This window comes from Heptranchias perlo, chromosome 10 (assembly GCF_035084215.1).
Source record: "Heptranchias perlo isolate sHepPer1 chromosome 10, sHepPer1.hap1, whole genome shotgun sequence".
NCBI lineage: Eukaryota > Metazoa > Chordata > Chondrichthyes > Hexanchiformes > Hexanchidae > Heptranchias > Heptranchias perlo.
The window spans coordinates 48,243,602-48,270,352 of record NC_090334.1 but is presented as its reverse complement, the minus strand read 5'-3'; the positions used below and the strand labels follow the sequence as shown (position 1 = coordinate 48,270,352).

The window sequence follows — 26,751 nt, the reverse complement described above, 5'->3', positions numbered from 1 at the left end:
GAAGCATTTGGCTACAGACTTTAAATCAGCATTAAGATTTTTAATCTGAGCTACGACTAGGGTCATTAATTCCGCACTGTTTACAATGACTCTTGTGAATTAACCTTACAAATCCTGAAAGTGAATTTACAACAGCTTATGTTAACAGGATGGCAAAGATAATTTCACAAAACCAAATGAAACCAACATAAAAAAAATGACAAACAGCATCAAAAAAATGGAACCACATATTAATTAACATACAGTGAACTCCTTTAATGCAGTATTGAGAAACTCCATTTATTACTTTGTACTTTTAGTCTTATAGAATCATAGAAAGGTTACAGCACGAAAGGAGGCCATTCATCCCATAGAGTCCATGCCGGCTCTATGCAAGAGCAATCCAGCTGGTCCCACTCCCCCCGCCCTATCCCCGTAGCAACTATTTTCATTTTTTCATCCATTTTATTTTTCTACTGTCCCCTTATAGCTGGTACAGCAGGACAATTTGGGTCATAGACTCAGAATATAGTTCAATATTATGGTAATGTGTAGATACCTATCACAGACAGTTCATTTTCTGAGATGGGATGAATCTCTCCAAACTTCTCTCTTCCAGAAGTTGCAGTACTCCACCATTGTAAGCACCTTAATTTAGTGGTTCAGGAGAGAACCAGCAAAGTCAAGATTATTCACTCGTGCCTCAGAATCAGAGGCTGTGGGTTCGAGCTCCTCACCAGGACTTGAGTATATGATCTAGGTTAACACTTCAATGCAGTACTGAGAAGGTGCAGTCCTTCAGGTGAGAAATTAAACCAAGGCCCTGTCTGCCTGTTCCAGTGGTTCATATGTATGTTAAAGATTCCTTGATGCTATTTGAATAAAGGCAGGGAAGCTCTTCCAGCCTAGGCAACACTCTTCTCTGAGTGAACACTACCAAATATGTATTGCCTGGTCATTCATCTCATCGCTGTTTATGGAACCTTGCTGTGCGCAAAAAGGTTTCCATGTTCACTTAAACAACAACCAGTAACTGCACTTCCAAATAATTAATTTGAAGCGCTTTGGGACGTTTCAGAGTCAAGTGATAAGTTCCTACATAAATACACGTTCTTTCTATAGCTGGAACATAGGAAAAGGAGTACGTCATTCAGCCTCTCGAGCCTGTTCCGCCATTCAACGAGATCATGGCTGATCTGTATCCTAACTCCATCACCCGTCATGGCTCCATATCCCTTAATACACTTGGCTATCAAAAATCTATCGATCTGAGATTTAAAATTATTAATTAAGCTAGCATCTATTGCTTTTTGTGGGAGAATGTTCCACACTTCTACCACCCTTTGCATTCTCTCCTTAATGGCCTGGCTCTGATTAAGATTATGTCCTAGACTCCACCACCAGCAGAAAAAATTTCTGTCCACCCTATCAATTCCTTTCAAAATCTTAAAAACTTCAATCAAATCACCCTTTAACCTTCTATATTCCAGGGAATACATGCCTAGTTTATGTAATCTCTCCTCGTAATCTAACCCTTGGAGCCCCGGTAACATTCTGGTGAATCTGCGCTGCACTCCTTCCAAGGCCAACAAATCCTTTCTCAAGATGCTGTGCCCAGAACTGTGTACAGTACTCCAGATGTGGTCTAACCAGGGCTTTGTATAGCTATAGTAAAACTTCCTCCCTTTTCTATATTAGCTCTGTAGTTATAAAGGCTAACGTTTCATTAGCCTTTTTGATTTTTTTTTTTGCACCTGACTACTACATTTTAGTGATCTGTGTAGATGGACCTCATAACCTCTTTGGATCGCCACTGTTCCTAGCTTTTCATCATTTAAAAAAATACTCGGATCCATCCTTTTTTGGTCCAAAATGGATGACTTCTCACTTAAACAAAATCAAAATACTGCAGATGCTGGAAATCTGAAATAAAAACAGAAAATGCTGGAAATACTCAGCAGGTCAGGCAGCACCTGTGGAGAAAGAAACAGAGTTAACATTTCAGGTTAATGACCTTTCGTCAGAACTGGAATAAGTTTGAGATAAAATCCCATTGGAGAGAAGAACACAACTTCTAGGCATTCCTGGAAGAGAAATGGCAGTGAATTAAACACAAACAAAAGCAAAATACTGCGGATGCTAGACCTCACACTTCTGTGTTGAAATCCATCTGCCACAGTTTTGCCCACTTACTTAATCTATCAATGTCTCTTTGTAATTTTATGCTTCCGTCTACACTACTATTCACCAATCTTTGTGTCATTGGCAAACTTGGATATATCGTTCTCTATTGTGTTAACTAAGTCATTAATAAATATGGTGAATAGTTGAGGCCCCAGCACAGATCATTGGAGGGACACCACTAGTCACTTCCTTCCAATTCGAGTATGTAGCCATTGTCCCTACTCTCTAATTTCTACTGCCTAAACAATTTCCTAATCAGGTCAATAATTTGCCTTCAATACCTTGAGATTTAATTTTAGCTAACAGTCTTTTATGTGGCACCTTATCAAAGACCTTCTGAAAGTGCACATAAACTACATCCATAGACATTCCTTGTCTACTACTTTAGTTACTTCCTCAGAAAATTCAATTAGGTTCGTTAGACATGACCTACCCTTTACAAATCCATGTTGGCTCTTTCTAATCTGCTCAAATTTCTCTAAGTGCTCAGTCACTCTGTCCTTAATTATAGATTCCAATAACTTACCCATAACAGATGTTAGACTAACAGGTCTATAATTTCCTGGTTTCTCTCTCTCAGCTTTTTAAAAATAATATAGTTACATTTGCAATTTTCCAATCTAAAAAGGACAACTCCTGAATCGAGTGCACTTTGGAAGATTATGGCTAAAGCATCTGCAATTTCCTCACCTATTTCCTTTAAAACAATGGGGTGGAAACAATCAGGTCCTGGGGATTTGTCAGTCTTCAAATAGATGGATTCCAATGTTAACACAGAGATTCAAAAGCAAGGTTTCTGTCCCCGCCAAAGCACTGAAGTAGCCATAATCAAAGTCACAAATGACATTCTCTGTGACTATGAGCACAGTGGAATATCCCTTCTTGACCTCTCTGCATCCTTTGACATGGTCAACCGCAGCTTCTTCTAACGCCTCTCCTCCGTTGTCCAGCTCAGAGAGATTTCACTCACTTGGTTCCACTATTACCTATTCAACTGTGGCCAGAGCATCTGCAGCAATGGCTTCTCTTCCCACCTCTGCACTGTTACCTCTGGAGTCCCCCAAGGATCTATCCTTGGCCCCTTCTATTCCTCATCTGCCCCTCAGCATCATCATCTGAAGATATGGAGTCAGAGTTTACATGTCTGCTGACGACACCCAGCTCACTCTCTCCACCACTTCCCTCGACTTTCACTGCCTCAGTGTTGTCAGATTGCTTGTGCAACATACAATCCTGGATGAGCCATAATTTTCTAGTTAAACATTGGGAAGGCCAAACCATCATCTTTAACTCCTGCCATAAACTCTGTACCCTTGCCACTGATCCTATCCCCTCCAGGCTACTGTCTCAGTTGAGCCAGATTATTTGCAACCTCAGTGTCCTATCTGAACCTGAGCTGAGCTTTCAACCCCATATCTTATCCATCATAAAGACCACCTACTTCCACCTTTGTAATGTAGCCTGCCTCCACTCCTGCCGTAGCCTATCTGCTGCTGAAATCTTTAATGCCTTTGCCACATCCAGACTCAGCTATTCCAATGCTCTTCTGGCCAGCAGCCCATTCTCCACCCTCTATAAATTTCAGCTCATCCAAAACTCTACTGCCGTCATCCTATTCCCGCACCATGTCCCACTCATCCATCTCCTCTGTCCTTGTTGATCTAGATTGGCTCCCAGTCCCTCAATGCCTCAAATTTTAAATTCTCATCCTCGTGTTTAAATCCCTCCATGGCTCACTCTTCCCTATCTCTGTAACCTGCTCTAGCCATAGAACCCTCCGAGAACTCTGATATTCCATCTCTGACATCTCGTGCCCCACTCCTTTCGCCCCATCATTGATGTCTGTGCCTTCAAATGTCTAGGCACTATGCTCTGGAATCTAGCTATAAATATTTCAGATTTACCTTTCCCATACCCTTAACTGTCTTGTATACTTCTAGAAGATCATCCTTCAGACTCAAAAGCCCAAGTTTCTCCAGTCTTTCCTTATAACCCAGACCTTCTACATTAGGGATCAGCCTTATGGCTCTTCTCTGCACTGTCTCCTGCACTTGAATGCCTCCCTTGGTTCTCAGGAACCAGAACTAAGCAGTGCGCTTACGGAGCTGTGTAATCAGAGCCATGTACACTTTGATCATGACCTCTTATGACTTGTATTCTACTGTTCTGGCTATGTAGTTGAATATTTTATTGGCTTTGTTGATTGTTGCCCTACATTGGTTGGACATGTTAAGCATCTCGCCTACTAAGACTCCTAAGTCTCTGAACTTCATTAATCCCAACAGTTCTGAGAACAGCACAGAAGCATAAGTAGTACACAAATTTTGCATTTAAAAAGAAAAATCAGGCCCTTAATCAAATTATTTGAATAAGTTGGTTGTGATGGCTAGATATTAAGAAAAAAGCAATGCACTGAATTTAGAAGGGGTCTTTTCCCACATAAGAATGCTGTAGTCAACAGTAATTGTTGAGATTCAATGTGCTTCATACATTCTTGCTACTCACCTCATGACATCATCGGCATTGAGGTTTGGTATGTACCGCTGAAGCTGTTTCACTTGGGCATGGGTGACGATTCCTCTGTACATTTCATTTACACCAAATGCTATATTTCTCAGTACAAGCTTTTGAACCCCACTGGTAAAGAAAAAGTGGAGACATTTTTTATAACTTTCTGACAATCTCAAAAATTAATTGAAGATCTCGATATAAATTGGTACCCACTTCCAAACTTTAATGTACTAAGAATTGTTATTTTATAAAAATAACATATGATCAAACTGCTTTTATTTTAATATTTAAATTTTCATCCAAATGTATATGTGTAACACTATAGGTTAAAAATAGTTATTGAAGGAAGTATGATATATGAACCCCAAGATGTGTTACATCCTTCAAAGGCAATCCATCTTGTGTTATTGTTAAAAAAAAATACATAGTTAGCATTCACATGTGATGCAAATTTTTGATTTTCTTTTTTAAAAAAAAATCACCAGTAGGTGTCAAGGCAAAGACAGACAACAAATTCTTAAAAACAGTTTACTTCAAGTGATTAAGAATGCGATCGGAAAGTGTGCTTTGAACTGCAACAGGAATAGTTTTCATCGTGAGAAACTTACAGTTTACAGCTAATGAATAAATCTAATTAATGGTTTGCACCCTAAAGAGAATGAACTGGAGATTTAATGGTTTAGTCAATGTTGAAAGATGCAGTTTTGAAATTAAATACTTGACGACTCCGTTAATATATTGCAAAGATTCAGGTCTGAAATTTGTGCATACCTATAGCATACTGCATCTGTAAAATCGCGCAGGTCAAAGTCAAAAACATTGTAACCTTCCCGTTTAAATGCCAAAACTGCATTGGGCCCAAGCCAGACACTACCATCCATTCTGGGTGTAAAGTGCACACCAAGGAAAGGAAAGTTTGGGTCTGGAACCTATCAAAAGAAAGACAGACAGTTTAAAGGCTCATAATAGAAATATCCAAAGAATCCCGAAGGAACACTTTTCATTCTGATTGAGTACTTAAACAAACAAAAACCAAAAGGACCGGACACAATTTCTCCAACAAAAGGCTTTTTTGATATGGAGCTCAGTGGGATTTGGTCTATTGTATTGCAATGGCAAGAGCCTAACCATAAGCAATACAATCACACTAGCTACAGTTTACCATTTATGGAAAGAGAAGCATTTATCTAAAAGTGCCATTTTACTTGGTTTGTTAAATTGCAAAGAAATTCTCATTACTGATTTTTAATATATAATGGCATTCATAAAGCTGGTATGTTGCACATTATGAATCATTATGAAGAAATTTATAGCAATACAAGATGAGTAGATAAACAAAAACAGCATCAGTTCAGCATGCCTCCAATTACCTTGCTTTGTACACATTACTGTATAACTGTAACCTGTAAAAAGCCAGCTTTAAAATCAGAGTTTAAAAAGAGCCCTTCAATTGCCTTCATGAGAGAGGAGACAATTAAAACCAATAATAATTTGGTCAACCTGCAAGATCAACACACTGCAAGTGTCCCTCAGATACACCCAATTGACATGTAGGGGACAGGAGGAAGATCTGCTCATGTCCCCTCCCACTAGAATTTAAAGGGGCAATGTAAATGGCAGAGGCAATCCCAGCACAACCTGGTTCCACCCCAAACTCCTAGTCTACCAGATGGACATCTTCCTTTACACCCTCTACGAACTCAAGCATTTTGGGGCCAATGTATTCAGATTATTTTGTTTAGCTCCTAGGAATTTACATTATTTTCAACAAGAACATTTTCCAGCAAATTAGAAGGCAAATTGTTAAGGGCATGAATGATTCTGCTTGAAACTAAGTGTTCAAGTCTAGAGTACTGCTTTATTTCATAAAGAAAAAAAAACATCAGCGTTAACAGTTTTAAATATTAATGTTAGTGAAAAAGCAATTCCAAAATAACTAAAATTTCCCTAAACTATTAAAAGAGTCATCTTATTAAAGCTATTTGTATTTTTGGTGAAACAAAATAAAATTATGCACAAAAAGACCAGAGATGGGTTGCTCCACAAGAGATCTAATTTTACTACATTTTTTTCTTGTAAAAATATTTTAAGTCCTACCTACTTTTGTTACAATAACCTAGTTTTAATAAAACAAATGAAACAATTTTACATTGTTGCCTTTGAAAGAACAATATTCTTTTTCAGCATTTTACTCCTTTAGCTTCCAGGATCAAAAATATAATTAGCAAGCCTCAACTTTTACCACAATAGGTCTAGATTTTGGGCTTTTTCCAGAGCCTTTCTCCCATTTTCCTGTCTTTGTAGGCCAATTGCCACAATGCTTCCTCTTCTCTAGCCAATAAAGGCTGGATTCTACACTTGAAAATAAAATATTCTCTAAATTATGTCAATACGAAAAATAGACAGAATTAACTCAGCAGGCACCAGAATGAAGAGCACCATTGAGGAAAACATTGATAAAATGCCTACTCACAATATCAATTTTAGATCATTAACAGTGGTAATCCAAATATAAAAGTTGTTCAATTAATTTGTACAAGTACATATAATTGAAGTGCCAAGAATTATTGCCAATCAGTAGATTTCAAAAGAGACAACAACAAAGTAACAGGAATACATTGTACAAAATACATTTACGTTTTGAGAATGCACGAATCAGAAATGGAGCTGGGTAAGAAATTTCATACTTTAATTCAATTTTTTGTGACTGTTCAGCTGAAATTGGAACTGCAGCAATTGTTTGAGAGGAATGCATTTTTATCTCACTAAAAACAAAGCTCACCACAGTGTTCCATCTAGTCAGCTGGATAGAAATTAGAGTTTATATCCAAATGAGGCAAGGGTATTTGAGTGACGTGCAGCATTGGAACTTCTCCTTCTGGCTAGGATTCCACACCCCCCTCCCCAAAACATGTATTTCAATATTTGTACCCAATTGTTCAATGCTGCATTATATGAGAAAGGAAAAACAAGAGATTTAAAAAATATACAATCTTGTGTGGTTGCTCAAGGCTAAATAAATTTGTTAACTGCATATACATCCCAAATACTTACAGGATAAATGTTGCCTTTGACTAAATAGTGCTTTTCTGGTTTTAGCACCAAGTAATCTCCCCGAAAAGGCACAATACGTGGTTCGCTACTACAGCCCGATTTCTCCGATAGTCTGTCTGAATAGAGACCTCCACACGTCAGAACGTAGCTGCATCGTATGGCAGTTCCCTGTTAAAATAAAATCACATACAACTGCAATACTTACCAATTAAACTGAATAAGTGTGAGTCACGTGATGGTGTGTGTTACATTAGCTTTTATTGTTGACCTTTCCCATGTGGTTCTTTTAGTTAGCTTTGAATTGAAAAAGACCCAATATAAATTCTTTAAAAGTTAACACAGTTGTTTGAGGAAGTGAGCAGCTGTGCCATACAGCGAGGACGGTCCCAGCTTTGCACCTAGGTCTGTGTTCAGCTGGTCACTCTCAACTAAAATGGTTCATGTCACGCTACACGTTACCCCACCAGCGAACAAATGTTATCTGTTTTTAATATAACGGGTCAGTTGCTGTCTTTTCTATGTTTCTACCTCTCTATCTCTGTTTTTTTTTTGTTTGTTGTTTTTTTTTGGTGATTTGTATATTCTGTGAGACCTGGCAGGTAACACCTGTCTGTCTGCACACTGATTGCCTTGGCAACGGGCAGTTGAAAAAACTGTCTGTACTCACCAAGCATTGTTCTGTGAATTATAAATGCGATTTCATTTCGAGGATTTCATTTTCACATCGTTCACCTGACGAAGGAGGAAGCCTCCGAAAGCTTGTGAATTTAAAATAAAATTGCTGGACTATAACTTGGTGTTGTAAAATTGTTTACAACTAAAATGGTGTAAGAGACATTACAATTGCCCTCAGTGTCCTTGGGGGGAAAACACAGGCTAGGTTCGTGCCCTGGTTTATCCAGTATGAAAATGTGCATTTTTGGATGTCTGGGAAGGGCAGGATAGAGATTGCTACAATGTTCTGCTTGATTCAATTGTCTACTAACACCTACTGTCCAAACTCACATATGAAAAATGTCCATTTGGGTGGAATAGATTCCAGCAGAGATGGTAGTGATACTTGGGGAGAAATTTGGAAGAAATAAATTGAACATAATGGTGAGATTTTGACTCAAAATGCAGATTTTCCATAAAGAAGTACATATCACAGCTTGACCTGTCTAGGAAGCCATTGAGCAGGAAAGACACATCCTACAAATGGGATAAAAGGGAGAGGGAGACACACTAAAAACAACTTGGATAACTCCCCATCTCCTCCTTGGTAATCAGTCCTGGAGTAAGTGCCAGCAGGCCTCCAGTATCTCCTAAAATTGGTCATTCCTCATGTGTGAACCTAGACAGTGAGCATGAGCAAACTAGTGAACCTAAATATACCACATACACGCACTGCTCGATAAGGTTGAAGCTGATAGTACACAAACTTAATGTCCTGTCCAACCCCGCGCTTCAATCCCAACATTCGCTGCAACACTGAAGTGAGCTTCAGCCCCACATTTATTCCATTACCAAAACCATCTAGTCCCACCTCTGCAATAATCAACCACCTTGGCATCGACCGTAGCCCCATCACTGCTGAAACACTCGCTCATGCCTTTGTCCCATCCAGTCCCTTGATTTTTCCAAAGGTCTCCTTCCTGGTGTCTTGAGTTCGTCCCTATACAAACTCCAATTCATCCAGAATTCTATACTAAATCGTGCTCACCTATCATCTCTTTCCTCGACAGCTACCACTGTCTTTGCATCCTCCAGTGCACTGAATTCAAAATTTTTAACCTCATGTGGAAATCCCTGTATGGTCTCAGTTCACCCTACCCCTGCAAATCCCAACAGCCCCACGTTGAAAGGTGCAACCTTGCTCTTCAGAGTCTGGACTACTGTGAGTCACCATTCTTGTGCCTCCACCAGCCCACTTACACTGTCTATGGCAGAGCATTCAGCAGGCATGGCCCTGCTCTCTAGAATTCTCCCAAAAGCCCTCTACCTGGCTTCACCTCTTTCCCCACCTTCAAATGCCTCTTCAAAACCAGCCTTTTTGACCACTCTAACCCTGTGGAGCAACTTCTGCTATGTTAAAAGCTCCATATAAAAGTGTAAGTTACTGTAACGTATCTCAGAAATTTACCAAAAAGTTTATACAATCAAGGTCACAAATGCCTAAACATTTATGATCAGGAATGCAATATTTTCCAATCCTTGTCAACCAGTGTCAGCATCAAGCATTCCCAAGCTGAGTATGTCAAGTATAAATAGATGTAAAGCTGCCTCTATTCTGCCTCAACTCCAACCTCAGATAGGCACCTTCTTACTACAGCTGTATGAGATTTTTCACAATACCCATTCTTCTTGCCTTTTGCAGTGAGATTGTCAACTCACGCTGAATTATGAACAGTTTCATGCTGTGGTCCTCTATTTTCTGAGAATTGGATTGAGCCTGCCCTAAATACTTTCATGCCAACCGCTGCAGCCAGCAGAGAAAGGAGTCTGTACCTAATCATGAGCTGCATTCATACCCAGGTCTCAATGTCCAAAATCACTGTACCCCTCCCTCCCTATTTCTCATTTTCTTAGATAACATGCAGTTGGGTTAATTACTGAAAAATAAAGGCAATTTTTGATTTGTTATAAATTAAGCTGGGAAATGTATTGCCAGTATTATGTCTATTCAATATTATGGAGTTATTCAATATTATGTCTACCATCTTGCTTAATTTTATGTAATAAAAACACTTTACCTTCAAACTCTTGATTGTTATTGGAAATTTTAGACCTAGAACAAAAAAAGAATCTCTCTAATCAAAGTACAGGAATATTAGGCTACTTTGGACCACATTAATAATGCTGAACTTCATTCACATGGTACTTACAGAGTTACGTCTTTAAGAGGTAAAACTTTACAAACGACAACAGTTATGCATCTCAAAGAACAAGCATATCAACTAAAAATAGCTTTAGCACATTTTATGGTGCAAGTTATACTGATAATCAAGTTAAATGTAAATTATTTAAAATGCATCTGCTTTAAGTTGTGATTGTTAAGCAAAACTTAAGTTTATTTTCAAATTTATTTTTGGTGAATATTGTGCTCATCGAGATGAAGAATATTCATGAAGCATTTTGTTTTTTGAAGTATATTCATGTTGGGGAATGGAATGCATTTTCCATTTTTGGGCATCCAGTACTGCTGGGTCAGGTATTGCACAGAATAGATGGAGACTTAATTCCCTCTACTTCATCTCAGCAGTACCTTGATCCCTCTTTTAGAAGAGCATTCCCTACTGGAATAGTCTTGACTTTTTTCCAATTCCCACACTAGACATCCACTCAGACTGCAAATTTTAGTAATAACTTGTGTTCAGTTTTATGCCGTGAGGTCTGAAGTCACGAGGTTAAATGTTTAAATTTGTAATAAAAATGCAAGCAAGAGCAATTTTATCACATCAGACACAAAAGGACGGCATGCTAACTTACGTTGTCAGTGTCCATTTGTCTAAAATGTTGCCACACATTTTTAATGAAGTTTCCTCATGTGTCAATATTAACTTCCATTTGTCTGATATTTTTACATTGCATACAATGCCTACTTCCTAAATAAGCATACATAAACTCCAATTAGACTATGAAATTACTTCTGACAGCAAACATTCTGTCAGAGGCTCTTCCATAGTATAAATGAGATGGCATAAATGTCTCCAAAGGCACAAAACCCAATTCACAAATTTGGTTTTATTCCCTGCCTCTAGAGGTAAAAAACTGCAATTGTAAACTTCAACAGACATGTCCAATGGTGCAGGTCACCTTTCGTTACCAAGTAGACCAAGCTCCCAGCCCATCTGTGCAAACCAGTAATGAAGTTTATACATTGTTGACCCCATACCGGCCTTCCTCAGACTTTATGTTTCTGGCTGTGGACCTTCCCTAAAGTCATGAATATGACTTTTGATCAACTGCACATTCACAAGATCATACATGCACTTCAGTGTTATGGTCAATGCTCTAGATCCACACCACAATGTGAATGGCCAACTTGTGATTCAGAGCATGTTACAACTTGATCACATTATGAAAAAGTGGTTCTCTAATATAAATGCGGTGTTAGAATCAAGAAGTCCTTTAACTGCAACACAGTCTTTAGTGTCACTTCACTATCTTACTGCCTTTTAAGAGGATAGTTGAGATATCAGCAGTTCCCTGCTCCAATTTAGGGGGTATACTATCTCCTTTATGAGGGTATTTGTTTGCTTCACTTCCATTTTAACAACTGTGCCTAAAGGGTCACAAACTGCAAATGATCTGTTCAGTGACATGACACCAGGAATTGTGGGTAGTCCTTACCATCTGTACAGCCTCCAGGACTTTCCTTAGTTATCTGAAAGTCAGTTGCTTCAAACTGCGTTGCTATAGTCCCACCCATTTCACAAAAATCTTTTGCATATGAGAGGGCCACCTCTCTCCAATCTACGATGCCTGTGTTTGGAGAATCCAAAGCCATCAAACCCTACATTACAATGAAGAAGTAGAAACTGTTATCCATGAAAATTCAGTACAAATTATCATAGATTGTTTTTGTGCTACTAGCATCTTCCATTCCTTCGCTAATGTACTTTCGCATTAAAATAGCTTTTTTCCTTTAAAACAGAGCAGCTTTTTTGTTTGAGCCTGTAAGTCGTAGGTTAATAATATTTAATGAAAATATATCATTTTTCATCAAATTAAAACTTTATATTCAAAGGAAAACAAATTAAAATTCTGTAAGTCTGGCTTCCATTTGTTAAATTAACTTTTATCAAAAATAATTACACAATTACATTGAGAACACAACATATGTAAACAGAAGAGCAAATATCGAAGATAAAATACAAAAAACAACAAAAGCAAAAATCAGTCAAACAGATTTGAGTTCTGCAGATTGTCACTTTTTTTTACTATCTGATTGGCCCATGATCTGAAGCCAACAATGAAGTTTAAGCCAACACTGACCTTGGTGATGCAGGATTAAAAACGTAAGGAAGGCACAGAGGCAGTGGAAGCGAGACTAATGCAACAAGGCATTTATGTGAGAGAGAGAGAATGCTAGAGGTGGGAAGGAAAAAGAAAATCCACATGATAGATGAATGATGTGTTCACACTGGGAATTTGGCATCTATCAGGAGAATGATTAGCTTGCTATCACAGATTATCTGCACGTTGAGGCAAAATAAGCCTTTACAGTTATCAAGAAACAGTAACTATGAAGCTCCAGTGGCTTATGGACATTATCTGTATCATGGCTTCATAGAAGAGGAGTCAGGTGGAAAGAAACAATGAGGAGGAAGAGGATTGGAGAAGAAGAAATAGGAAGAGGAGGGTGAAATGGAAGCCCTTATGGTTGAGGATATTAAGAAACGATAACCAGTAGTTTATCAACATTATCTATATTATGCTCAGGGAAGATGAGGACAAGAAAGATGAAGGAAGTGAAGAAAAAGAAAGCGGGAAGAGAAAAGTGGGAAGGAGGAAACTGATAAGGGAGGAAGGAGAAAGAAGGAAGAAACAGAGAAGAGAAAAGGAGGGAGAGAGGAGAGAAAAGAAGTGAGAGGAACAAGAAGGGGCAGGATGGAGCAGGGAAGAGGGCAGTATTGAGGAGTGAAAGATAAAGAAGGGTAGGATTGGGTTCTTAATACTCCAGGCTTCATGGTATTCAGGAAAGATAGGGAAGGGAAGGAAGGAAGGGGGGGGGGCTGCGCAGCAGCATTGATCAATGAAACTATTATAGCACTAGTAGGGTGCCTCAAAGATCAGTGCTTGGGCCTCAGCTGTATACTATATAATCAATCACTTAGATGACCAAATGTAATGTAGCCAAGTTTGCTTACGATACAAAGCTAGGTGGGAAAGTAAGCTGTGAGAAGGATGCAAAGGTATATAGGCAGGTTAAGTGAGTGGGGCAAGAAGGTGGCAGATGAAGTATAATGAAGGGACATGTGAAATTTTCCCCTTTGGTAGGAAAAATATTTTTAAAAGGTGAGAGACCAAGAAATGTTGATAGTCAGAGGGATTTGGGTGTCCTTGTACATGAATCACCGAAACTTAACATTCAGGTACAGCAAATAATTAGGAAGGCAAATGGTATGTTAGCCTTTATTGCAAGGGGGTTGGAGTATAAGAGTATCCTTGTTTCAATGATATAGGACTTTGGTGAGACCACACCTGGAGTACTGTGTACAGTTTTGGTCTCCTTACTTAAGGAAGGATATATTACCTTAGAGGAAGTGCAACGAAGGTTCACTAGATTGATTCCGGGGATGAGAAGGTTGTCCTATGAGGTATTGGGTAGAATGGGCCTATATTCTCTGGAGTTTAGAAGAAATGTAGCAATGATATAGCAATGTAGCAGTAAGGAGGTGGATGCGATATTGGATAGGATAAAAACAGATAAAGAAGAGTTACCTAAAAGGGTGACAGTACTCAAAATAGAAAAATCACCCGGTCTAGATGGGATGCATTCTGAGTTAGAGGGAAGTAAGGGTGGAAATTGCGGAGGCTCTGGCCACAATCTTCCAATCCTCCTTAGATATGGGGGCGGGGCCAGAGGACTGGAGGATTGCAAATGTTATACCCCATTCAAAAAAGGGGAGAGGGATAAACCCAGCAATTACAGGCCTGTCAGCCTAATGTCGGTGGTGGGGAAATGTTTAAAGACAATAATCCGGGACAAAATTGATTGGCACTTGTAAAAGTATGGGCTAATAAATGAAAGTCAGCATGGATTTGCTAAAGGAAAATCGTATTTGACTAACTTGATTCAGTTCTTTGATGAAGTAACTGAGAGGGTTGATGCAGGTAGTGCAGTTGATGTTGTGTATATGGACATAATAGACTTGTAAGCAAAATTGAAGCCCATGGAATTAAAGGGACAGTGGCAGTGTGGATACAAATTGGTTAAGGGACAGAAAGCAGAGAGCAGTGGTGAACGGTTGTTTTTCAGACTGGAGGGAAGTATACAATGGTGTTCCCTAGGGGTCGGTATTAAGACCATTGCTCTTTTTGATATACATTAAAGACTGGACTTGGGTATAGAGAATATAATTTCAAAGCTTGCAGATGACATGAAACTCAGATATGTAGTAAACAATGTGGAGGTTAGTAACAGACTTCAGGAGGACACAGAAGATTGGTGAAATGGGCAGACACATGGCAGATGAAATTTAATGCAGAGAAGTGTGAAGTGAAATATTTTGGTAGGAACAATGTGGAGAGGCAACATAAACTAAATGGTACAATTTTAAAGGGGTTACAGGAACAGAGACCTGGGGATGCACACAAATCTTTGGAGGTGGTAGGATGAGCTGAGAAGGCTGTTTAAAAAAGCATATGGGATCCTGGGCTTTATTAATAGAGGCATAGAGTACAAAAGCAAGGAAGTTATGCTAAACCTTTATAAAACAATGAAGTGGATCCAATTTGATGCTGGGGAAAGGACAGGATTGGACTTGACCATAATGCCACCAATGATTAAAACAAAAATCCCACCATCGCTGTCTAGCCACTTATGAAAAATGGCCACTTAGTTAAAGGGCCAGAGGGTGACCATCACTTTGGAACCGTACACTGGCATGAGCCTGCACATTCAGGGAAGGAGACATGTGGAAGAAGAGGAAACTTTAAAAATTAGAAAATTTTACCCTACAATACGGCTCTCGTTCTCGGATTTCTTTCTCATCAATAAGTTTTAGGTCTCGGACATTGTTCTGCAGTCCACGTTCATACAAAGCCTTTAGTCTTGAGATTTCTTCTGGCTCAACAGCAACAATAAGCTTTAATAAAAATAAGAGATTTACAAATCAAGTATAGTATCTAGAACAAAAATAAAACCTAAAAGTTAAACTACCAACTGATTATAAATTCAATACTTCAATCGCTGAATTTTTCAAAGTTAATTTTCTGTATTTAAAGGAACACAACATATCATCCACAATAGTTTAGTTTTGTATTTTCTGTATAAAAAAACTTCTCAAAATTTTTTATAATTTAAAAAATCTCCAATAGGTTTCTATTAGATTTTCCCTCTTAACCTTCTGGGAGATCATTGCAAGTGTTGATCACTCTTTGGGTGAGAACAATTTCCTTAAAGTCCTAAAACTCCTTTTACTAATCGTAAACTTCTTGTTCTGCTCTCATTTTAATTTAAAGTAATTTTTCCAGATTTACCTTTTCCACATCATTTACAATCTTGTATACCACTAAGCTTAAAAGCCCAAGTTTCTCCAGTCTTTCCTCACAACTGAGACCCCAGGCTGGGGATCAGCTCTTCTCTGCTTGCCTCCAGTGCTTAAAAGTCTCCCTTGTGACTCCGTGACCAAAACTGGACACAATACTCAAGGTGTGGTCTCACCAGAGCACTGTACAGTTTGATTATGATTTCCTCTGACTTGTATTCTACAGTTTTTGCTACATGGTTCAACATTCCATATGCTATGTTGATTGCTACTCTGCATTAGTTGGATGTTTTGACCGTCAAGTGTACTGAGATCTGAGGTCTTTTTCAGCTTCCTTAGCTATTTCTTACATCATTCAGAGTACGTTTGTTGCCCATTTTTCCTTCCGATGTGTAATCCTTCATATTTGTCTGTATTAAACTCCATCCTCCATTGCTCTGTCCACTTGCATATTTTACCCAGCTCATTCTGTAATTTTGCAACGGTCTCCGCCGATTCCTGGTTTGGTATCACCTGAAAATCTGAACAATTTGTACTGGGTTTCGAGTCCAAATCACTGATGTAAATTAGAAACAGTACTGGTCCAACACAATTTTTGGGCACCCGAATCAGTACTCTCCCCTACCCCAAACTAACTCCTTGAACAAGTTGTTGTTTTCTACCCTTCAGCCAATTTCTTAATCATATCCAAGATTTACCCTCAATCACCACAGCCAATAGCCTTTCCTGTGGAACTTTTTCAAATGCCTTCTGGAAATTTAGGTACAACACATCATAGGGCTTATCATAGTCAACTTAGAATGCTGGGTACCAAAACTGAAAAATGTATGTTCTAATTCACTGTGTAGATCGATAGTAGGCAGAGTTGTATCTTGGTTTTCCAAGGTAAAATTTTGGCAGCCCATTTGCAAATCAGAGTTAACTATATCTAATAAAATAGTATTAGTAATTTGCAGGTGCATTCATATAGTCATTGTCAGCAATAGAAAAAGAAATATGATCAACATTCACAGAACAATAGGACTACTCACTTTGCCGCATCTTTTGTACGGGATACCTTTCTTCTCACAATAAGCATAGCTTAGTTCAGCACCCCGCACACAGAGTTTGGCTTTCAGAGACCCTGGTGTATAGTAAATTCCACTGTGAATAACCCCACTATTGTGTCCACTCTGATGGAAAGCTAAACAGGATGACAAATAATTGTTGCAGTAGAAAACAAAAAGGTTAAATTTATCATAAACTGGTTACTGCATTGTTAATGAAAAAAAGTGAACTCTATTGAAAAAAAACTCATTATAAGGGTAACAACACTGGTCCTGTTCTTTGCATTGATACATTAAAACTAACATATTGGTGCAGTTTAAGCCATTTGGTGGCACAGTGCACTCGCACTCAATATCACTGCTATATTAGATCAATTTCCCACACGGAGGGATCTTGACCACCTTATTACGCAGTGGTGGTGGGGAGAAGGGACAAAGAGAAAACAGATACTTAGAGGATGCTAGGTCTTCTCCCCGTACTGAAATGTAAATAATTGGATAATACAGCTTTTGACTAGTAACTTAAATTATTGGCCCAGTTTGTCTAATAATTTTTAGACTAAAGATCTCAAAATGCCTTACACAATCATTTACCACCGAACAATTCCATATCAAACTTTTGTAACGACTCAAAAATGCTAATTGTTTCTAACATTCCCACTGCTGATGGACCCCAAGTTAAAACAGACATGTTCCTTTCACTTTTGCCACTTTTTAAAAAAGCACACGTAAAAGATATATTAAATATATCAGCCAATGACTCCTCATCCTTGATTACTTCACATAAATTTCCTCTGCTCCTCTATTCTGACTTATTTTCTCTTTTGTCCTTACTTAACCTCATGCTGCATATTAACTCTCCCACCCATACTGATAACACAAGGCCTCATGACCTCCTAGGTTTCAATCATGTCCAGGCCATTTCTAATCATTTCCTTGTTTCCCTTGTCATCCACATTCGCCTGTCTGCCTCTAAACCCTTCACTATTGTGCTTCATCCCTGGAAAAATAACTCTCCAATTGCACTTCTCTGGCTCTCCACTCACATTCAAACAGGCAGAGGTGGACAGTGAGTCAGCTTGCATTGACATGCTCCCAAACTTTAGAGAGGATGAGGAGATGTGATGGTAGTTTGCAAAGTTGAAGGAGTTGAGAGTTGAGAGTTGGCTTTTTAGGGAATGAGGTTTTTTTTTTGGGGGGGGGGGGTGGGGGGGAGAGGAGAGGAGAAGAGGAGAAACAGAGGAAACAGTTGCAGCCTTTATTGACCTGATCAATTTACTTCCATTTTTGATACCTTCATCACCATCAAATCTCTCACGATCTCCCACCCCCACCACTCTCCTGTACAATATCAAACATTTGCCTCCAGTCTGAGCGCCACAGGCTTGAATGCACATGGTGTACAAGAAGTCTAGTTGGCCATTGCCAAATCTGGCTCAGCGACTTGAAACAGTATTGCTTCTCCTCACTCCAGCCAAATCCTCTTGAAGATCATTCTGAGGGCAAACAAAATTCCTGATTTATCTTTTCCACTACTAACAGTCTCCTTCAAACTCCCTTCTCTGCCCTCTCCAAGTGTACATTTGATGCCAGTTGTGAGAATCTCATGGATTCTCCAAAATTCATTGAGGTTACCTGTTCAGTTGCCTCAGCCTCCTCCACCTTCTTTGCCCTCCCTGACCATCCATAGTTCACCCCTTAGCTCCAACTTCACAACACTGTATAGCTTCTCCCATATCTCCACTCCAGCCCTCACAAGATTAAGTGCTTATATCTCCTTTTCCTTTGTGAGGTTGTCCAGTTCATGTTGGTCTCCAATACTATGATCTCCAGGGTCTCAAGACCATGCTCCATGAAATGTCAGGTGGTAGGTTTGTATACATCCTTCATTGTAATAGCACTGAGGTGCCCAGTGAGCCTCATCCTTAGACTGTTCCCTGTCTCTCCTATGTACTAGATGTGGCATTGTTTGTATCATATTGCATAGACAACGTTGTGCAGTTCAAATGTAACTAGGGCTGTTTTTGCTGTGTTCCTTTTTTTGTATCATGTTTTGGATAATTAGATATTTTTTTAAAAAGCATATGGGATCCTGGGCTTTATAAATAGAGGCATAGAGTACAAAAGCAAGGAAGTCACGATGAACCTTTATAAAACACTGGTTCGACCACAACTTGAGTATTGTGTCCAGTTCTGGACACCGCACTTTAGGAAAGATGTCAAGGCTGAGAGAGGGTGCAGAAAAGATTTACTAGAATGATTCCAGGGATGAGGGACTTCAGTCACGTGGCTAGACTGGAGAAGCTGGGGTTGTTCTCCTTGGAACAGCGAAGATTGCGAGGAGATTTGATAGAGGTATTTAAAATCATGAAGGGCCTGGACAGAATAGATAGAGAGAAACTATTCCCATTGGCGGATGAGTCAAGAACCAGAGGGCATAGATTAAAGGTGATTGGCAAGAGAACCAAAGGTGACATGAGGACAAACTTTTTTGCACAGCGAGTGGTTATGATCTGGAATGGATCGGGGGGGGTGGTGGTGGAGGCAGAATCAATCGTGGCTTTCAAAAGGGAACTGTATAAGTACTTGAAAGGACAAGATTGGCAGCGTTGCAGGGATAGGGTAGGGGAATAGGACTAACTGGATTGTTCTTGCAAAGAGCCGGCACGGACTCGATGGGTCAAATGGCCTCCTTCCATGCTGTAACCTTTCTATGATTCTATTCTTCCATGAGACCCACTACCTGCTTTCTTGATCCCTTCCTGACTCATTCAGCCAACCTTCCTTTTCCCAATCTATGCTAACATCATCAACTGTTCCCTCTCCTCAGACATTATCTCCCCTTTCAAAACTGCTGTAATCATCTCACTCCTTAAAAAGTCTAATCTCAGCCCCTCCCTCTTTTCAAACTACCATTCCATCTCCAACCTCTTCTTTCTCTCTAAGGTTAAGGAACATATAATCACCAACCAACTCTATGCCTACTTCTGCCTGTTCAATTCCCTTTAACCTGGCTTCCATCCCACTTGGTCAAATTCACCAGTAACATTTTGTATGACTGTGACTGTGGAGCATTATCCCTTCGTGTCCTCCTGTGACTTTCAACATGGTCAACTATGCATCCTCTTACACCACCTCTCCTATTACTGTATCTCTATTTCATTGTCCTTATGTGGTACTATTCCTGCCTGTTCCAACACAGTCAGCTCATCTGTTGAAATGGCTTTTCATCCCATGTCCAGTCACCTCCAATGTGTCTCAGGGCTCCACCTTTGACCCTCCCCCATTCTTTATCTATTTATTGCAACATTATCCATCAGCATCGGGTCAATTTTTGTATGCATGCCAACAATACTCAGCTTCATTTATCCACCATCCTCAATCATACAACTCTTGTGAACCACAGCTTTTTGCAACTCAACAATGGCAAGGCTGAAACAATCATGTTCAGCCCCACCAGAAATTATACATTTTAACCAGTGTTCCCATCTGTTTTCCTACTCAAGCTCAACCCAAAAATGGGCAACCTTGGATCCTGACCAGAGATTCAAATCCCTGTCCAATCACCAAGACCATTTACTTCCATCTTTAAAATATTGCTTGTTCCACCCCATTATCACTGAAACCCTCATTCATACTCATCTCTGGTCTCAATTTTCCCAACGCCTTCCTTGCCAGCTTTCCTGAGTCCACCCTACATAAACTCCAGAACTCCGCCACCCGTGTCTTATCTTCCACAAAGCTCCACTCACTTATCACGCAACATCTTCAAAACCCTGTATCTATTTACAGGTCCCTCCCTGAATGCACTCCATCCCACTTCTACAATCTCTTCCAAATCTACATCACTTCTTACACTAGTGTTGTCCAATAGTTTAGCCACATGGCATATATGGCTAATTAGGAATCCAGATGTGGCTAATTGCATTTCTGATTAGTAAATTTAAAATAAGTAATAGACACAACAACACACTTGCATTTATATATCACCTTTAACATAATAAAACATCCCAAGGCTCTTCACAGGAGCTTTATTAAACAAATTTTGACACCGAGCCACATAGGACAGGTGCTTGGTCAAAGAGATAGGTTTTAAGGAGCGTCTTAAAGGAGAGAGAGGTAGAGAGGTGGAGAAGTTTAGCCAGGAAATTCCAGAGCTTAGGGCCTAGGCAACTGAAGGCATGTCTGTCAATGGTGGAGCAATTAAAATTGGGGATGTGCAAGAGGCAAGAACTGGAGGAGCGCAGAGACCTTGGAGGGTTGCAGGGCTGGAGGAGGTTACAGAGATAGGGAGGGGCGAGGCCATGAAGAGATTTGAAAACAATTTTTGAAAAAAACGAGGTGTTCCCAGACCGGGAGCCAATGTAGGTCACGGGGGTGATGGGTGAATGGGATTTGGTGCGAGTTAGGATACAGACAGTAGAGTTTTGCATGTGCTGAAGGTTATGGAGGGTAGAAGATGGGAGGCCGGCCAGGAGGGCATTGCAATAGTCAAATCTAGAGGTTACAAGGGAAACGGTGAGGGTTTCAGTTGGAGGGAGGGACAGAGAAGTAGGCAGTCTTGGTGACGGAGTGGATATGTGGTCGGTAGCTCATCTTGGTCAAACAGGATGCCAAGGTTGCGAACGGTCTGGTTCAGCCTCAGATAGTGGCCAGGGAGAGGGATGGAGTCGGTGGCTAGGGAATAGATTTTGTGACAGAGACCGAATTCGGTCTTCCCATTTTGTTGGAGGAAATTTTTGCTCATCCAGTTGTACAAGCAGTGTGATAAATCCTTAGATTTGGGAGCGGTGCCAGAAGACCGGAGGATTGCAAATGTTACACCCCTGTTCAAAAAAGGGGGAAGAGGATAAACCTGGTAAATACAGGCCAGTCAGCCTAACGTCGGTAATGGGAAAACATTTAGTGTCTATAATCCAGGACAAAATTAATTGGCACTTGGAAAAGTATGGGCTAACAAATAAAAGTCAACATGGATTTGTTAAAAGAAAATCGTGTTTGACTAACTTGATTGAGTTATTTGATGAAGTAATGGAGAGGGTTGGTGGTGTGTATATGGACTTTCAAAACGCATTTGATAAAGTACCACATAATAGACTTGTAAGCAAAATTGAAGCCCATGGGATTAAAGGGACAGTGGCAGCATGGATACAAAATTGGCTAAGGGACAGAAAGCAGAGAGTAGCGGTGAACGGTTGTTTTTCAGACTGGAGGGAAGTACACAGTGGTGTTCCCCACGGGTCGGTATTAGGGCCATTGCTCTTTTTGATATTATATTAATGACCTGGAATTGGGTATAGAGGGTATAATTTCAAAGTTTGCAGATGATATGAAACTCGGAAATGTAGTGAACAATGTGGAGGATAGTAACAGGCTTCAGGAGGACAAAATAGATTGGTGAAATGGGCAGATGAAATTTAATGCAGAGAAGGGTGAAGTGATATATTTTGGTAAGAAGAATGAGCAAAGGCAATATAAACTAAATAGTACAATTTTAAAGAGGGTACAGGAACAGAGACACAAATATATACACAAATCTTTGCAGGTGGCGGGACAAGTTGAGAAGGCTGTTAAAGCATATGGGATCCTGGGCTTTATTAATAGAGACATCGAGTACAATAGCAAGGAAGTTATGCTAAACCTTTATAAAACACTGGTTAGGCCTCAGCTGGAGTACCGTGTTCAATTCTGGGCACCACACTTTAGGAAGGATGTCAAGGCCTTAGAGAGGGTGCAGAAGAGATTTACTAGAATGGTGCCAGGGACAAGGGACTTCAATTATGTGGAGAGACTGGAGAAGCTGGTGTTGTTCTCCTTAAAGCAGAGATAGTTAAGAGGAGCTTTGATAGAGGCGTTCAAGATCATAAACAGTTTTGATAGAATAAATGAGAAACTATTTCCTGTGGCAGAAGAGTCAGTATGCAGAGGACACAGATTTAAGGTGACTGGCAAAAGAACCAGAGGCGACATGAGGAAACTTTTTTTTTAAAAGCAGAGTTGTAATGATCTGGAATGCGCTGCCTAAAAGGGTGGTGAAAGCAGATTCAATAATTACTTTCAAAAGGGAATTGGATAAATATTTGAAGGGAAAAAATTTACAGGGCCATGGGGAAAGAGCAGAGCAGAGGAGTTGGACTAATTGGATAGCTCTTTCAAAGAACCTGCACAGGCACGATGGGCCACATGGTCTCCTTCTGCACTGTAACATATTGATACTATGAAATCAGAGACAGTGGAGGGGTCGAAAGAGGTGGTGGTGAGGTAGAGCAGAGTGTCATCAGCGTTAATGTAGAACCTGACGTGTTTTCGGACGATATCGCCAAGAGGCACAATGTAGATGAGAAACAGGAGGGAGCCAAGGGTAGATCCTTGGAGGACTCCAGAGGTAATGGTGCGGGAGTGGGAAGAGAAGCCATTGCAGGTGATTCTCCGACTACGACTGGATAGATGAGAATGGAACCAGGCGAGTGTAGTCCCACTCAGCTGGACGATAAGAGATGCATTGGAGAAGGATGGTGTGGTCAACTGTGTCAAAGGCTGCAGAGGGATAGTTTACCACAGTCAGATAGGATGTCATTTGTCAACACCGTTATTGGGCATGTGATCTCAATACTCATAATCAAACGGCATATGCATGTGTACTTTAACCTTTTGTGCGTTTGTCAGTAAAATGATGAAAAGCAGAGTGTGCCAGTGCTTTTTGATCACAACGAGTGCTTTACTTCCTTAGTGACCGAATGGCGGTAAATGTTTCTTAATATACATGTGAAGTACGTTTATCTGTATTGTGTGTGAATGCAAGGCATTTTCTATGAAAATTAGTGCATGTGCCTAAAGGTGTTGCCATAGCCACACTTGTGGCTAGTCCGCAATTTCCAACGGACAACACTGGCTTGCACCTTCACCTTTTCCAACTCTACTGTATGTTTCCCTCTTCCTTCTGCTGTACCATCAGTGGCAGAGACTTAGCCATCGACTCCCCCTTTCCCAAACTGTGCTGTCATAAATTCAACAGAACAGTACATTACTTTCCATCTATGCTTAAGGAATAGCTATATTAAAAACAGTACTGGGGAGAATTTTTTGATGATACAAATATTTCAAATTAGTTTAATCCAGTATATTGATGGCATATGACATGTTCAGAAGTTTGCATTTGACAGTTTTATTTCCAGAGTGTACCCAGTTGTTTTTCCTTTTCCAGTAGAATGTAGGTCAACTTAGGATGTCGCTGTATAAGCTCTCTCGCAGATGCCAGTCCAACAATTCCTCCTCCAACAATGGCCACATCAAAAGAACTAGAAAAGGGAAGTGCAAACAAAATCACAAACTTGCAAATTTTTCAAAGTCCAAACTTGTTCCAAAGTCAGGCCCCTGTCAAAGCTTCCAAAACACAGACTTTGATGCAAATATTGCAATAATACTATTCACTAAACATGCAAAAACATCTAGGAGGTCTGAAAATGTACTCAAAACACCTTTTCTAAACCCTAACTTTGCGATTGGTGAGCTATGGTAAATGAGTCCCAACTTTTGAAATATGGAAGTAATTTATCACCATTAATAAATGTTTACTGATACCAAACATTATTTTTTTTTAAAATTCATTCATGGGATGTGGGCGTCGCTGGCAAGGCCAGCATTTATTACCCATCCCTAATTGCCCAAGAAGGTGGTGGTGAGCTGCCTCCTTGAACCACTGCAGTCCGTGTGGTGAAGGTTCTCCCACAGTGCTGTTAGGTAGGGAGTTCCAGGATTTTGACCCAGCGACGATGAAGGAACGGCGATATATTTCCAAGTCGGGATGGTGTGTAACTTGGAGGGAAACGTGCAGGTGGTGGTGTTCTGATGTGCTTGCTGCCCTTGTCCTTCTAGGTGGTAGAGGTTGCGGGTTTGGGAGGTGCTGTCGGAGAAGCCTTGGCGAGTTGCTGCAGTGCATCCTGTGGATGGTACACACTGCAGCCACTGTGCGCCGGTGGTGAAGGGAGTGAATGTTTAGGGTGGTAGATGGGGTGCCAATCAAGCGGGCTGCTTTGTCCTGGATGGTGTCGAGCTTCTTGAGTGTTGTTGGAGCTGCACTCATCCAGGCAAGTGGAGAGTATTCCATCACACTCCTGACTTGTGGAAAGGCTTTGGGGAGACGGAGGTGAGTCACTCACCGCAGAATACCCAGCCTCTGATCTGCTCTTGTAGCCACAGTATTTATGTGGCTGGTCCAGTTAAGTTTTTGGTCAATGGTGACCCCTAGGATGTTGATGGTGGGGGATTCGGCGATGGTAATGCCGCTGAAGGGGAGGTGATTAGATTCTCTCTTATTGGAGATGGTCATTACCTGGCACTTATCTGGCACGAATGTTACTTGCCACTTATCAGCCCAAACCTGGATGTTGTCCAGGTCTTGCTGCATGCGGGCACGGACTGCTTCATTATCTGAGGGGTTGCGAATGGAACTAAACACTGTGCATTCATCAGCGAACATCCCCATTTCTGACCTTATGCTGGAGGGAAGGTCATTGATGAAGCAGCTAAAGATGGTTGGGCCGAGGACACAGCCCTGAGGAACTCCTGCAGCAATGGCTTCTCTTGCCACTCCCGCATTGTTACTTCTGTAGTCGCTCAAGGATCAAACGTTGGCCCCTTTCCTCAGCTATATGTTGCCCCTTGGCGACATCATCTGAAGACATAGGGTCAGTTTCCACACATACGCTGACAACAATTAGCTCCAACCCTCCACCACCACGCTTAACCCCTCCATTGCCTGTGTTGTCAGACTGCTTGTCCAACATTCATTCCTGGATGAGCCACTTTGTGCATCCCAACAGAAATATTCCTGTTGTTACAGTTCATGTTTTCTTCCAGCACTTCTAACTTGTATCACAGTAAGCAACTTACTGTACCACAAAAGTTTACAGCACAGGAAACAGCAATTTGGGCACAGACATTGTGTCTGTGCCAGCTATTTGCCTAAAAATAATCCCATTGCCCATTCTGCACCAATCCAACTGTCCTGCTCTCTCCATAGTTCCCTATCAATACAAAACCAATCCAACTGCTCCATACTCTCTCCACAGACTCGTATCAATCCCAAACTATTCCCATTGCCCCACTGACTCCCAGGTAAAAGGATGATTTGTATAAACAAAGTGGTCCCAAATCTGCACACACAAATGATCGGGGTGGAATTTCCTATGTTTCTTTTACGCCTATCTATCGATTCCCACCCCGAAACCCCTCACAGCTCATTATAATGGCTTTGTCCCTATGCCAAATATTAATTAAGTTCCACCATCTTTCCAATTATCCATATTACCCGAGCAGCCTGCCAGCAAACACTTCACACCTATCTAAGCCGAGCCAGCATCCCTTCAAACCCCATTACTTACTCATGTTTTCTTCGCACTTTATCTACTCGGAAGGCTCCGGACCCCTTGGACCTCCTGACGAGCAGCGACGCTGCGGAAACAACCCGAACACCAACGACCATCGCTGCCGGAAACCGACTCCCAGCCGCCGCCACAACAACCGGCACCGGCACCGCCCCTTTGACCTTTAATAGATGCACGAATGGGTGTAATTTGGGGTGTAAATTCCCGATTGCGCATGTGGAGCAGAATACCCAGGATTAACAATTACCCCAAAAATGCGATCTTTACACTGCGTTCCCCGCCCACCTTCACAAGGCACTAAATACCTTTGACCCCCGCCCACCTTCACAAGGCACTAAATACCTTTGACCCCCGCCCCTGCTCGAGGCTGGCACGAAGGAGTAAATATGACGGCAA

The 26,751-nt window shown here is 40.6% G+C and overlaps 1 protein-coding gene across 2 annotated transcripts in view; it reads right to left on the bottom strand.

The window, feature by feature from the left end:
- Positions 1 to 26,741, bottom strand: part of l2hgdh (L-2-hydroxyglutarate dehydrogenase) — a 28,010-nt gene extending 1,269 nt beyond the window's left edge. Inside the window, exons 1-10 of one of the 2 annotated variants that reach the window (XM_067991645.1) lie at positions 26,698 to 26,741; positions 26,353 to 26,516; positions 24,152 to 24,267; positions 16,955 to 17,106; positions 15,390 to 15,521; positions 12,061 to 12,223; positions 10,461 to 10,495; positions 7,729 to 7,896; positions 5,446 to 5,603; positions 4,669 to 4,800 (exon numbers count right to left, since the gene is read on the bottom strand). In XM_067991645.1, the coding sequence (XP_067847746.1) occupies positions 4,669 to 4,800; positions 5,446 to 5,603; positions 7,729 to 7,896; positions 10,461 to 10,495; positions 12,061 to 12,223; positions 15,390 to 15,521; positions 16,955 to 17,106; positions 24,152 to 24,267; positions 26,353 to 26,453 (1,157 nt within the window). In that variant the 5' untranslated portion in view covers positions 26,454 to 26,516; positions 26,698 to 26,741. Of the gene's footprint in view, positions 1 to 4,668; positions 4,801 to 5,445; positions 5,604 to 7,728; positions 7,897 to 10,460; positions 10,496 to 12,060; positions 12,224 to 15,389; positions 15,522 to 16,954; positions 17,107 to 24,151; positions 24,268 to 26,352; positions 26,664 to 26,697 lie in introns of those variants that run through there. The other variant, XM_067991646.1, reaches the window with a different exon arrangement.
- Positions 26,742 to 26,751: the final 10 nt, after the last annotated feature.